Source organism: Meleagris gallopavo, chromosome 17 (genome assembly GCF_905368555.1).
Source record: "Meleagris gallopavo chromosome 17, MGAL_WU_HG_1.1, whole genome shotgun sequence".
NCBI lineage: Eukaryota > Metazoa > Chordata > Aves > Galliformes > Phasianidae > Meleagris > Meleagris gallopavo.
Genome location: NC_139420.1, coordinates 7,952,174 through 7,966,727, shown reverse-complemented (window position 1 = coordinate 7,966,727; position 14,554 = coordinate 7,952,174). Strand labels below are relative to the sequence as shown.

The 14,554-nt window shown below is 41.4% G+C and overlaps 1 protein-coding gene across 2 annotated transcripts in view; it reads right to left on the bottom strand.

The window, feature by feature from the left end:
- Window positions 1-475: 475 nt before the first annotated feature.
- DGCR2 (DiGeorge syndrome critical region gene 2) overlaps window positions 476-14,554 on the bottom strand; it is a 37,164-nt gene continuing 23,085 nt past the window's right edge. The window contains exons 4-10 of one of the 2 annotated variants that reach the window (XM_085238222.1): window positions 13,411-13,630; window positions 12,545-12,621; window positions 10,227-10,403; window positions 9,104-9,307; window positions 5,122-5,274; window positions 4,190-4,426; window positions 476-3,379 (exon numbers count right to left, since the gene is read on the bottom strand). In XM_085238222.1, the coding sequence (XP_085094348.1) occupies window positions 3,138-3,379; window positions 4,190-4,426; window positions 5,122-5,274; window positions 9,104-9,307; window positions 10,227-10,403; window positions 12,545-12,621; window positions 13,411-13,630 (1,310 nt within the window). In that variant the 3' untranslated portion in view covers window positions 476-3,137. The remainder of the gene's footprint in view (window positions 3,380-4,189; window positions 4,427-5,121; window positions 5,275-9,103; window positions 9,308-10,226; window positions 10,404-12,544; window positions 12,622-13,410; window positions 13,631-14,554) is intronic. The other variant, XM_085238223.1, reaches the window with a different exon arrangement.

Here is a 14,554-nt window from a genome sequence, read left to right as displayed (position 1 = left end):
CTAATGGCAAGCAGAAGAGCAAGGTCCTCGTCAGGCATGCTGCAGCCCTCACTAATTGCTGCTCAGCCCTTACCAAGGGCAATGGGGCTCTGCCTGGGAGCCGCTGCCACCAGGAAAGGACCTTCCCAGCTGCTGCAAGGTCTTGGAAGCTGCGACATCCCTGCTACAAAGGGGCCTGCTTGCTGTGAAAAAAGCTACATTTAAATGGGCAAAAAATGACAGTGTTATTGCAGAATTAGCTCACCAAGAGGTAAACAAGGGCTGGACTCAGTGAGCTGCTCCGTTTGATGCAAGATATCCCTTGCTTACAGTTAAGGTGAAGAAGGGTAGGGAAAAAAAGAGAGGAAGAAGCAGTCTCTGTGCCAAAAGAGAAGTGGGAAAGGCTCAGAACTATGGGCAGTACGTTACACTGGAGCTCCTGCAAAGCAGAGCCACGTTTGGAACAACTACAGCCAAGAGCCACCATGACATCACAGATTGTACCAGAGTTTATTTCAAATAAATTCACCACAGAATAAAAAGTAAAATTAAACAAACAAAAAAAAAAAACAAAAAACACAGAACAGATTCCCGCAGTGTTATGAGATGTGTGAGGTAAGGTATCTCTTCACCTCCACCACAAAACACAGCTTCAGAGCCTAAACCAAGCCCAAAGGTCCTCTGTTATTGCGCTAGGATACTACGGAGGATGAACGCCCCATCCGGCTTCAAAAGGAATTAGAAACTTTCCAGTTTGCATTGCTAACAAAGTGTTTTCAGGAACAGATTGCAGTAGCACAGACTTTGCACCCTGCCCTACAGAGTGCAGCCAGCTGGAGAGAAGCATCGCCCCAGGAGCAGTTTGTGCCCAGTGCCCTGCTGAGCACAGCACCGAGCATACCGACTACAGGGTGTATATATACAGAGATACAGCCATCCAGAAACACACACACACACACACACACACACACACACACACACTCATACCTATAAAACTAAAGAAAAATCAGTACATACAATGTATAAAACGTATGAATGTGCTCAAAAACGCACAAAACCCGCTTTATTTTCATACTTCAGAAATGCTCGATCGTTTGCACGCATGGTTCTCACTACTGCTATCCATCCGCTTCATCAGACCAGGACTGGAACTCAGAGGAGATGGTTACAGGTCCCACGGGCTGCAGCACTCCTCCCATTCCATGCCAGCAGCCCAGGGAACGGGCACAGAGCAGGAGGAAGGCTTCCTGCCATGCATCCTCTGCAACTGTGATTCGCTCTCCCATGGACTCAGGGTTGCAAGTGTCCGAATGTTGAGACACCAGACAGGATCTCAATCGTGAAACTCACAGTTTTCTGTGCAAAAGGAGTTGAATTGTCAAGACCAATCCTCAAGTACAGTATAAGCCTATAGGCAAGACAGAGAATAGAAAGTAGCAGCATATTCAATAGGGAAAAAGTCAGCTGCAATGGGAAACCACAACAGTGGGTTAGGATTTGTCATACAAGTACGATTTCTCATCATTACTAGAAAAATAATTCACATATACACCCCCGTGCAGTGTTTACTTCCTGTCCCTCTAGGCTTGTACCCTTCATAAGGTAATAGGAGAACACTCACAAGGGGCATTCTTTACAAATTCCTTACAGTTTATCTCATCTGCTGACTGCTACAGCAAGTTGAGGAGAGGCAGAGGCAAGAGGAGAATGGATGGGAGGGGTAAATTATTTGTACACTAATATCCTACTTCAATTTAAAATCACCTGTCAAGATGATTTTGCACTCACTGTCAAAACCGACAGTCCTCAACTACAGGTTTAGTGAGGGAGTGAATTAATCTTGTTTTACAATGTATAAATTAGCTGAAAGAGTTAACCTGAGGGGAAAATTGAAGATCAGATATCAGAGTGAGGCAAACTGCTTTATCAATTTCAATACATTAACCACATCATAACCCCTTGTGGGACCTGGATAAATGGTTTGGGGTGTGGGAGGGAAGAAAGACAAGAGTAAGGTTGGCATTTATAGGATTAGGATAAGAAACAAGTGTCCAATTAGAATTAAACATTATCTGGATTGCATGTCAATCAGTGTTTTTAAATGGTATTTGTAGCATCTGTAAAGAAACGAAATGGAAGGGATGGAACACACTTACATGCTAATGATAGCATGCAATAAGAAAAGCAAGAACAATGGTCTTTTATCCAGGCCAGTCTCATGCCACTGTTCACTCTCAAGGAGTTAAAGATTTAAGTGTTTTTCTTTGTAGTTTATGGGACTATAATGAACAGGGGATTCACACAGTGAAGGTAGAGCACTTCAATCAAAGTTACCTGCTCCCTGTCTCTCCCCTAAGTATCACCTGATACACACAAGGATTCTGCCAAAGGGAAGCCAGCATTATACAGACCAAATTTCCTTTATGGGACAGAAATTTACCAGACAACATGAGATTTTGCAGCTAACAACAACATATAATTGTCATTGCAAATCCTGGTTTTCTTAGTACTCTTCCATAAAAAGATGAAGTCACGTATGGCATAGATCATTTATCCTCCAGAACAGCAAGGCTGATCAGAACACAGAAACGTCTGCAACTCTCACTCGGTGGCATGAGTTTTAGTTCCTCCATGTTCCTGCTCTGTAAAACAGAAACCTAGTCCCTTCCTCTGCAGTTCAGCTTTCTCTGTCTTTTCTGAATGTAGCACTGAAGCAAGAGAGAAAGCAACTGACTGAGCAATGACAGCTCCCACCCTCCTCTTCCATGGTCTGTTTCCTGGGTCCAGTGGTATCCAGCCAAATCCAAGCAGCTTTTTCTGATGTAGATTTCATTTCCTCTCAGTTTAAGAAATAAAACAAAACAAAAAAAAACCCTACCCATACTTTTCCTCTCCTTAGAAGTCAAAGGAATTCTCTGCATTTTTTTCCACAGCCAATGGAAAAACAAAAAGTAGTTATACAATCCATATTTACAGGACAAACCAATTAGTGAACAAATAACAACAGCCAAAAACGAGAGGCACAATCCTAACCTAGAACATAAAAGCAGTGTTCAAAAACAAAGTGGAGATTCCTTCTGAAGTTCCAACCACGGATTAGTGTTTGTCTGTGCAAACAGTTGCTAAAACTATTTCTGACCGGCAGTCAGCTGACTCCTTTATACAATGGTATTGAGAGAACAGTGGCTGTGCCGGCTGCCTGTAAGAGTTTCTGCCGGGGTGTTTTCATTTAGCGGTGTGTCTGGAGGGACAAGAAAGGTGCTGCTGTCAGCAGAGTCTTCCAGCTCCACTGGAGAAGGACCAACTGAGGGAGGAAGGGACCCCTCTGTAAGCTGTGGGGATACATCACAGTTTCCTAGTGATGGAGGACCGCTTTGTACAGTCTGAGAAAGAACTCCATCTGGAAAGGAAGAAGAAAAGTAGAATCAGAAGGTGAAGTGTATCGTTCCACATCACCAAATAAATTCACTCTCTGTATTTCTGGAAGCTCTGAGTTTTTCCTGGCTTTGTATTAACGCCAGATTAAAATGCCAGGTCTGTATTAACAGATACGACACTGCAAAGGAGCAGAATTGTGTAGTAAAAATAAAGCAGTGATATATAAATAAGACTGATTAGTGCGAGTATCTTACTGATCTTCTGAGATATGCTGCTATAAAATCCCAAAGTGGAATGACTACAGTATGCTAATATCGCAGCTGCAAAACTGAAAAGCAGCGGGTGAATCATTAAAAAGTGGTATTTTTGGTCTTTTTTTTTTTGGCTGTGGGTGGGGGGGAGTGGGGAGTAGGGAAGAGGCTGGATGTATTTTGTTCAAAATTTCCTGTACATGGCATTTGTTCTGTTCTTTATACCCATCTGTACAGACCTATCTCCAAAAGACCAGAATAGGTATCAGCATGATGGAAACGACATCAGCCATCAAGTTAAGAATTTAAAACTGGTAAGGTCTAAGAGCTATGCTGCTTGAAGCATGGGTTCCACTTTTAACTTAGATGAACCATGTTTCCCAGGGAAAAGAAACAAACAAACCAAATGATACTTTTAACTCCTACCTCTTCTGTCATGGAAACAGGAGATAGTATTGTAAGATACTTTCCCACCACCATCACTAAAATATATTATTACAGATTGGGAAGAAAAAAAAATAAAAAATCACCTACCCTCTAACCAAAAATTAATAATAAAAGAAAAGTTACTGCCCACATACCTGGAGTGGAACAAAGGATGCTGTCTGGATTGACAGAAGCCTCATACGGAGGAGGTGGGTCATCTGGATGTTGAATGTCTGGATACTTGTAAGCAGTATAGGGTGGTGGCGGATCATGGAAGTGAAATGCCCCACCTTCCCCATCATCTGAAAGATGTAGTGGAGTAAGGCCAGTTCCAAAACCATCCGGACCATAATCAAAACCAGGCATTCTGCGGCCCAAGTTGAAGTGGTGCACTATTTCAAGAGAAAAAAAAAAAAGAAAGACATGAGTTGATAACCGTGTTCTCTTTTTCAGGTTAAGACATATAAACACCTTTTGCCACTTTTCACAGCCAAGAAACACACGTCTCCTGAAGACCTAGAAAGCCTAAATAACCCACGTGGGTCAGCTCACCGCAGTTACACAATAAGGCCCAAGGCCACCTGCTCCCAGCCTGTTTGTCCTGCACCACAGGTACACCTGAATCTAAACTCTTCCAATTAAAGAGATCATTCATATACAGAAGATCCTTCAGATCTGGACCGCATATAAACTGAATAGTAATCTTCCATTATTGGCTTAAAAGTTACTCCAATGTGAGAAACCTGCAGGTTTGAATAAACCGCACACACACAGGCAAAGACAAGCAAGACCATGACATTTCCCATTTTCATGTATCGACTTAATAATAATCACCAGGTGCAAGTAAAGCATTGCTTTTTCTTTAAATCAGGAGTGGTAAAAAACTGTACAAACTATGACCCACTCAGGCAGCCAGTGAGTCACACAGCTCCATTCACCTGGGTAAAGTGTTGACCAGTATTTATAACCAGACTTCTACTGATTTTCTCCACGCTGATTTCTATCTCCTCTTCTCTTTTCATCCTGAAGCAGCTTTACACTATGCACAGGTACAGACCGAGGCCCATTCCCAACACAGGGTACTCACAATTTGCTCCAATCAAAGACTCTATGCGCTCTCTCCGCCTCTGACGCAAGCGGTGGACCATGAAGAGCAACAGAGAGAGGATGAGGAAGGATGAGATGCAGCTGACTATCAGGCGCATTCCACCAGCCATCGAGTCAAACAGACTGTTCCCATCTGTTACATCAAATATAAAAAAGAAGCCTGTTACTTATGTTCAGGACTCATTTTTCTTGATGTTCTTTTGTCAGTAATGAAGAGCAATGCAGAGTAGAGATTCATTTGCCTGATTTAACACCTCTCCACGTTTCAAAAATGGAAAAAAAAAGATGAATCATTAGGTGATTTATCTACTTACTGCAAGGACATCTAAATACTCAACAAAATGCTGAAAGCTTCAAGTATCCGAAAAAGGGAAAACCAAGAGGTCAACAGTGCTTTGTGCATCAGCTTGTCTCCCTGGTGTGGCTGATGTACTAAAGAAAACAGCAGCCCTGGAAGTTAGGGGAAAGGCCTGAGAACTGGCACATCTACACTGCATTTCTACATAACTTCAGAGCACTTCAACTTCTGTCTTTCATAAAACAAGATCTCTAAACATTTTCGTTATCACCAAGATGTAGTCATTCAAATTGCACGTGTCGTAGGTAGCATGCTTATCAAAATTAAATGATAGGAATTAAAAATACCTTCAGAAGATGAATCAACACAATAGCAATCTTTCAAAAACTCAAGAGACTAAGATGAACAGGAATTAGATACTTTCCTAAAATCACAGAAAACAAGTGACAGGACACGAAACAGAGCTTATACCCTAGCTAAACAGTTCCACACTGGGAAAGCTACTGGTAGCAAATTATCACTGATCTGTCACTGCCAGGCATGGGAGAGATTTCACAATTCAACTAATCACACTTAAGTAGCCCTCCAGTGCACAAGCACTCTGCACAATGACAATAAACAAAAATGACTGCACTGAGCTCTTGGCACAGTTTCCTGTTTAAGAGCTCAGGATGAGAAGCACACAAGGCTGGATGTGGCTCAGCAGCTGCACACCCCAGCCATTGGGATTATACAGAAACACGACCTGCAGCAGGGATGAGCTCTGTCCCCAGCCACTGCAGGGCCAGGTCCCAGTCCCCCTCCTTTCCTGCATCCAGCACAGCTGCAGGAGCTCTCTCTACAGCACTTCTCTTTCTACTGCCAGCACCAAAGCTCTTTCAAAGATTGTTTACAAAAGAGCACTAAAACCCTCACAAAACCTGTAACTACTGATTTGCTACAAATGCTGGCAAAAGAAAAATCCACCATATTCACACACTTTTAGAAGTACAAGGCTTAATATGTTAGTATTTATCATATTCTTGGCCCCTGGCATCTCACTTAATAGCACACTACACATGAAACACCAACACAACACTCTCTCAAACCTGGCTGTGCCACACAGAAACCTCTACACAGTTGGATTTTTTAGCAGCTCCCACTGTCATGGCTTCAGATGATGCCATCCCACACCAGCAGCAACCAATCAACACACCACCCCAAACAGCACAGACCTGAGGTTGTTTCTCACTCATTATATGGCAATGTTGACTTTGTGACCACCGTAAGTTAGTTCCAACAGCTGCCTTACATAAATTCACCTTGGTAAAACATACATGCAGTGAAGCGTGATGCAATTTTTTGGCTACAAAGCCTGGCATTGCCTCTTCAGGCCAGCTGAGACTGCAAATCCTGCACCTTCTGGGGAGCCCGGGCCTCTTCCACACTGCTCACAGCCTCTGACAGCTCCCACCCCTCAACCTGTTTGGCTGGATAAGCTATTGTCAAATGAAGTCCTAGATTAAACTAAAAAAAAAAAAAAAAGACAAGACCCAGTTTGCACAGAACAAGACAAGTCATCACTGAGATTTTCAACCTACATACGCAGAAATGGATTATTCCATGAAGGCTGCCTCACACTCAGGACGGTAGCAGCATCCAGTAACCGTACCAGTTTAGTCCTAGAGAAGCTTCTGCACCAGCAGCTCCTGCAAATACTTTGCTTCTTTTAATACTATTTCACAAGTGAAAGTTCCAGGTTTGTACAAACAAGAGCCTCACATCCAAGAAGAGGCAATGGACTTCAATTTCAGCATTAGCACACAAAAGGTTTTCCCATGCTATTTATCTCCAACTAAATGAGAAGCATCTTTCAAGATAGTACAGCTGGGATTACTCAGCTTACTCCTACCACTGAAATATTCCCCTACTACCAAGTACTTGAGTAACATTCTTTATCCACTTGTAATCGTCGCTCACCCACTCACACAACAAGAGCTGATTACCTGCCAACTCAACAGCAAGATTTATTTCCCCCCAGTCTCTCCTTGGGTGATTAATTCACTCACTGTTGATTAGTAAAACAGCTTTCTTTCCTCTGTAACAAAGCTTAGAGAAGATATATATAAGAACTGGACAAAGACAAATACATGCTGACTAAAGAAAGTAATTCATTAATTTCTGTCAGCTGGAATAGTCATTTATAAACATCCAGAAAGAAAACTGAAATGCTTCATTTCAAAATTTCAGTCTTTATCATCAGTTGAAGGAAATTTATTACGAAGGAAGTTAGACAACTGCTTGATGATCCTTCACTCAAAAACTGAGTTACTAAAAAAAATAAACCAACAAAAAAACCCAACACTTCAGAGCATAATGAAAGTCTTATTTAGCATCAGCATAGGAAGGAGAGCTTAAGGATCAGAAAGGATGTGGCAAAATACACTCTTCCAATCAGTATTCATGAAATAATTAAGACCCACTGCACAAGCAGGGATTAAAGAACACGGCACTGGGTTATCCCAGGTCATCTTATCCTGTCTGCTGGGTGATGCTTTGCTGACACTGATCCTGAAGACAGGGAAAAAAAAAGTGAAGGCAATCTTAATTCTGCTGATAAGAGTGGGAGGAAGACTTCTGCTTTTTCCCCACTCTTTCCTCAACCAGCATGCAACACTAGTTAGGAACATCTGTTAAACTCAGCCTTCAGAAGGGATGTAAATGACAGCAAGGAGGGGCCAGTGGCCTTTAATCATCAACTTGTGCAGATTAGACACAGAAAAGAACAAATGTAAATTTGGATGCCAATAAGCATCCCTTTTTTGTAATGACTGAAACAGCAGCTAGTGATGGAAAGACTTGACCCGTGGTTCTGATGATGGAAGGATCTGAACAATAGTTTCTTAAAGGACTCAGATAAAAAGGTTCTTTTAGAATACCAGGAAATGATAGTGGCTGAGGTTGGAAGGGCCCAAGTCCCTGCTCAAGCAGCCTGAGTTGGAGCAGGCTGCTCAGGACTGTGTCCATCAGGGCTTTGAATAACCTCCCACACATGCCGACTTCACAGCCAATCTGTGCCAGGGTTTGGCTACTTTCACAGTAAGTGCTAAATAAGATAAATTCCTTTCTGCGAGTTTCTTTTCACAAAAATAACGCCCCAAAACCTACTCCCCCAAAGAGCAACTGACAAAGCAGTATTCCTAAGACTTTACTGTTCCAGAACGAGAAGCTACAGTGAGATGTCAAATCCAGTAAGTAAGGTTGCATGTCTGATGATTAATGTAATTTATAAATTGTGCTGCTTATGTGAATCCTGCATTCAAACTTCCACACATACAAATGCTCGTTTCTGGAAAAAGACACTTAATTAGTGCCCAAGAGACAAGTCTTTTCCTTTCATGACAGCTAAATATCATGAACAACCAAGAAGCTTCACTAGAAATCCACACTACTGTCAACCTCCATAGAGAAGACAAGCTCTTCCTGAAGTAGCATCTAAGATGACTAATTATTTTCTAGCAAGAGAGTGAAGTTTTTTGTATCCTATGATTAGGGATTTTTCCACAGATGGGGATGGAACTCAGCAGTGTGGAGGCATTGGGAGGATGTATAATTTCAAAGCTATACCCAAAGGCAACCAAGATGAGCAGGAATTTCACTTGATAAAACCACAGCAAAGCCTTACCTGGGTCTAAACATGTAAATTTGCAGCACTCTTTAGGATCTTTGCGATACTGCTGACATCCCTGCGGCCGCTCACACAAAGCAGCCACACACATTTCTGGTTCACCATTATGACATGTGCAGCTCAAGCAGGGATCATCCCCTTTTGGAGTAAAATAGTAGCCTTCGTCAACAATGTTGTCCTTGATATCAACACACGTCTGGCCTAGAACAGAAATGCACATCAATACCCACAACAACACGTGTCTGGCCTAGAAAAGAAATGCACATCAATAGCCAAGTGTCTGTGAGCCTGCCAGAGGTCCAGTTTGATCTATTACAAAACATGACTCGTAAGCATAAGCAGATCATCAGTTAAAAGCCAAACTTTGGCGTTAAAACAACTTTTAAAAGAGTGGGGAAGATAAATGGATTGTCTGAAGATGTGCGGGGATGATTTACTGCTCAAAATTGACAAAGTGAATGTTAAGTATTTAATGGAATTGACATGCCTTCAGGTGTCCTCTTCAGGACACAGAGAAAAGCAAGCAGTCTGAGAAGGACAAGCTTCAATGTCACATCTCCTGCAACTCCCTCCCAGCCTTCTGCTACCTAAAACAGCTGAATCTTCTCTGGACCAAATCTGCAGGTCTAAAAAGGAAGCCAGGCAAAATTAAATCCCTTGCCTGCATCTTCATCCCCGCACAGCGAGGAAGTTCAGATGGCTTTAGCCCACTGTCCATTCCTCCACAGACTTAAAAGGGAGGTACCAAAGCCAGAGAGAAGCAACACAGACTGCTCTGGGATCCTATAGCGTGAAGCAACTGGAAGTTGCTATATTCAAAAATAAACCATAAATATGTGTTAATTCATTTTTAGGTGATGCTGATAATTTAAGAGTGATATCACTAATTAAAAAAAGCATATCCTAGCTGCTTAACAGTAACTTTTTAACAAAAAACCATACCCTGGCTGACAACCACCCATTATGATGCCCCTATCTCAAATAAAATCTTCTTTTTTTTTTTCCTCCATTTTAATATACTGGGCAAAAGGCAGAAAAGATAGCTAAGAGATTTCTCCATATTTGTTATATGCATATTTAAGGACACAAGACAGTTAACACTAAACTAAAACCAACTTACTTCTTTTGCAGAGGAATGATGATTTCTCATAGCAGTTTTCAGCATACCAGCTGTGTAAACCATGGTGCCGAAGGGTAGGAAAATGGAAACACTGAAGCTGGGCACAAAGAACGTTTTCATTTTCAGACATAGCCGTACCAAAGATAGGGTCAGGGGGTAAAAATACTTCCGAAGAGCCTAGAACAAGATGCATTGGTATAAGCAGCCTGGGGGTAAGCAAAGCTTCAAAAGGCTCTGTAATGTCACTCCTTTCATGCACACCAACGCTCTACAGGGCTACTGTCCTCAGCTTTAGCTTCCATTAGCAGCACTCCTCCGGGGGAAGGCAAAGAGCGGGGAGGGAAGGGGTGACTCACACAGAAGAGGCTGCAGTTTTCAAGGAGCCATGCAATTTTGCCATTCTGCAGTGACGTTCTGTTATCTCTACAAATGCTTCTCTCCAGAGTCCCATGGGGTTTGCCTGCCAGTTTGGATCTTCTAAGAGGAACTGAGCAGGGACCAGAACACCTTCAGGTCTGCACAAATGCTCATGGAGCAAGAACCCACACCAACCCTGAACACATACCCCATGCTGCTCATTCAGAGTGCAGTACTGAACAGAGCTAAACAAAGAACACAGCTGTGATGCTGCTGCTACTGCATAGAGATATGTGCTGTCAGGTGCTTCCAACCCATGCAACTGTTAAAAGACTGCGCTGAGATGAGTTCAAAAGAGTGGGGACTTAGCATCAAGTTATTTCTCCCACGCCAGGATGTGAGAAATGATATAAGGGCACTGTACAACTTTAAAAATTTGGCTTCTGACCTTCTTACTGTTAGGTTAACTAGTTACTTACTGCTAAACCAACTGGTACTCAGAGCTGTGGAGATTCATGTCAGACCAAGTGACAACTATGAAAATTAGTCTATGTGATAGGTCTTCAGAAGCCTCCTTTCCAAATCTGTGTGCTTAAACATTGACTTCAGCTCGTGCAGTTGCTCAGTTAGGCAGTCAAGTCATGTGATGGTCTTTTTCAATATTTAGTCAGATGGCTTTTAATGTAATTAGGTCCCCCCTCATTTTTTGAGGGTTTAAGTTCCATATTTCCCAAGAGTGGATAAAAATTATCAAGCTACAGAACCCTAAATCACTTTTGAAACAGATACTAGGAATTCACTGCCTTACAACAAGTCCAAATCAAGGGAACTTAAGTAAAACCTTTCAGAAGCTACTGAACACTACTACATGCTTTATTTCATACATGTATTATTTTAGTAAATAAATGACTGGCAAGCAAAAGACTAAATGGCACTGAGAGGATTTAAATTTATATCATGCATCATGTTAAATACAACTTATAATACAAACAAGTATCATGATTTTCTATAATTTGTGTCTCCTTGGTCATAAACATTTGGTCAGCAGATGGCAGTGCAGTCAACGTTCTAAGAGTAAAGGAAGGTCCTTTTAAGGAGAATCAGTTTTTTTCTAGGAGTTCATAGGCAAAGCCTACCTGTATAAGCAGTTTTGTCCAGACTAGGAATTACTAACCCTTTAGAGAAGAAGTTGGAACCTCCCCTCGTCATCTCTCTGATGTTGAGAGGCACCTTTATGTGCTTTACTCGGAGGAACTAACAAAAATGTTCCTGCCTGCACAAGAAGGAGCAGTTTCCTCTGAATATTCAATCAAATCCTTTTAGGTAAATGACAAGAGAAATCAATACTTTTGTGTACGGCAGCACAGTCAAACAGCATCATCACTGGAAAGCTATGCAGGGTTTAACTACTCCTCATGCATCAAAAGTAGTATTTTTCAACATCTAACTGTTCTCCAGAATTCTGCTCATACTTATGTATCTGTACATAATGGAAAGTTATTCTTGCAGATTTTCCATTAGTGGAACTTGTGTACGAGAAGGAAACTACTCTGATCAGCCTTCAAATGCTATACTGGAGTTCACAGTAATGATGCTTCAAATACTGCTTTTTCATTTTCCATTTTCCTTGACCTGTATCAGCACAGCAGTTGGGCATTCAATTCTGCACACAAGAGTTGATATAGCGACTTTGAGATAAACCAATCACTTAACTGAATTAATTAAAAATAAAAGGTATAAAAACATATATTTGCATCTGCAGCAGAGGGGACTGCTTCTTTTGCAACTGAATAAGGGCAGCCAGTATTAAACATTTCCGTTTTGATACTGTAAAGCAAAGCAGTTCCCCTACAGCATTTCAACACCATCAGTAAAAGATGATGTCGTTCCTGCAGAAAATATCCATGCTTTGAGATAGCTTCCATGAACCATTCAGCTCAGTAATAATTGTAGAGGCCTACCTTTGTAAGCTACTTCCCAGTGACCTTCTAGAGAGTGATTTCGGTTGGTGATTACATACTGATATCCGACCCAGAACCTACAAAAAAATTAAATTCTATTCTAAAGATACAAGCCAGAAAACATACTGAGAAATTCAGAAACACTACACAGAACCCGATGATACCTTCATAATTAAAAATTAACTTTGAAAACATTCTGATGACCTTTTCCTTAAAATTTCAGCCTGTAAGTTTGCAAAGTAAAGAGAGAACACTGAATAAAGGCACTTGACAGTTTTTCATGTTCTCAAATAGCTCATGATGCCTTCAATTTCCATGCATATGCAACACATTATTGTTATGACTGCAGTATTTTGAACGCAAAAACACTCACAGGCAAAAAATATATAAATAAATGGTTTGCTGTGAAATAACAGAATGAAATATCCCAAGTCACCAAAGTGCAGTCCTTACAACTCATGATGGCATTTTATGTTATTCTCATTTCAAATCTGTATTCTTTGTCAGAAATATTGCTGAAACAAAAATTGTGTCGAAAATTTTAAAGAAATGTTATTCCTGGATGATGCAGTGCACAGTAAATCACTGCAAAATTCATCTTCCCTGTGGTAGTTCAAGATCACTAATATGGTGCTGAGACAGTCTGAAAAAAAAGAGTGTGATGAGTTGTAGCCTGTTGATCTACTAATGTTATTTAAAATACAAAACTCAGAGATGGCCACTGCCATCTCTCAGCATGCTCTTGAAGGGTTGTTAGCCTGAAATCAATGCTACCATTATATTTGCCAGACAAACCTAACTATCAGCAAATATACCCCACAGAAACTGTTCTCACATGAGATCTCTGCTCCTTCCTTCACACTCACCTACGTTGGTCCTTCCTGACAAATGTCTTCTCCTCCAAGTCCCACTCCTGTGCCAGGATAAACCTCAGCTCCTGGTCTGCAGTGAAGGTGGCAAGGGATCCGTTCACCCGCTGACATGTCTGCACGGCGTCCCAGTAGTTCTCCCCATTTAAATAGACTCTGTAACAGCTGGCTGTGCCCTCGTAGTGATGCCACCCTGTTGGGCACTTTCCTAGGAAACATGAAGAATAGAAGGGAAAGCATTCCCCCCAAATTAGGATCTTCAAAGTAATACATCCTAATCAGTTTATGACAATACAACGTGTAATCACTCGCATTTGTATACCCAACACACTGTGTCCATACTTTACCTCCCCAGTAGGAGATGCAAGCAGTACAGGTCATGGGGGACTTCCTTAACTAATACTTTTCACATAGGGATTTCTCTTAAATGGACTAAAAAACTCCCAGTGATGTTTCACTGCACTGCCACAGCCTTTAAATTCTTTAATTAAGACTGATGATCTACTAAGGAAGCTTTTCCCTGAACAGCTTTAAAAATCCAATCAGTTTGATCAATCCAAATCAAAACAAGCAGCAAGAAGCAGGAAGCATAAACCAGAGGTAGCTAACTTAATGACTGCATCTTTCTATTAGGTGGTTTAAAAACAAGCCCAGCTTGCTTTGAAGTTTTCAGCCTTCTTTTAAGGAACAACCTCAGTGGAATTCACCCACTCCAGCTCAGTCTACCACTGATGATGATGATGGGGGTTCTGGGGCAATGATTGTTTGCCTTGGAAAACCAGCACTGCAAAATGAATCTTTAGGGATCAAGAAGATAAAGGTATGAACCGTTGTCTCTGCTTTCTCTCAATTCTCTCAGAAGGGAATATGCAACAAAAGCCTTAAGGCATTTGTGGATGAGACAGACCCATGGGCTTTTGATGGCTGGCATTCTTGAAGGTGATGGTTAACTAATAAAGTCACAGAGGCAAGCTGATGAAATTTAAAATAGACATGAAATACAATATTAGCACTTGCATTTGCAGTATCAATATTGCATGACACCTAATTAAGGTACTTTAAATTCACAAACTGTTTCACATTTATCGCAAGCTGAAGGACTCCCCTCAGAAACGGTGATGTTTATCATCAAATAATGACA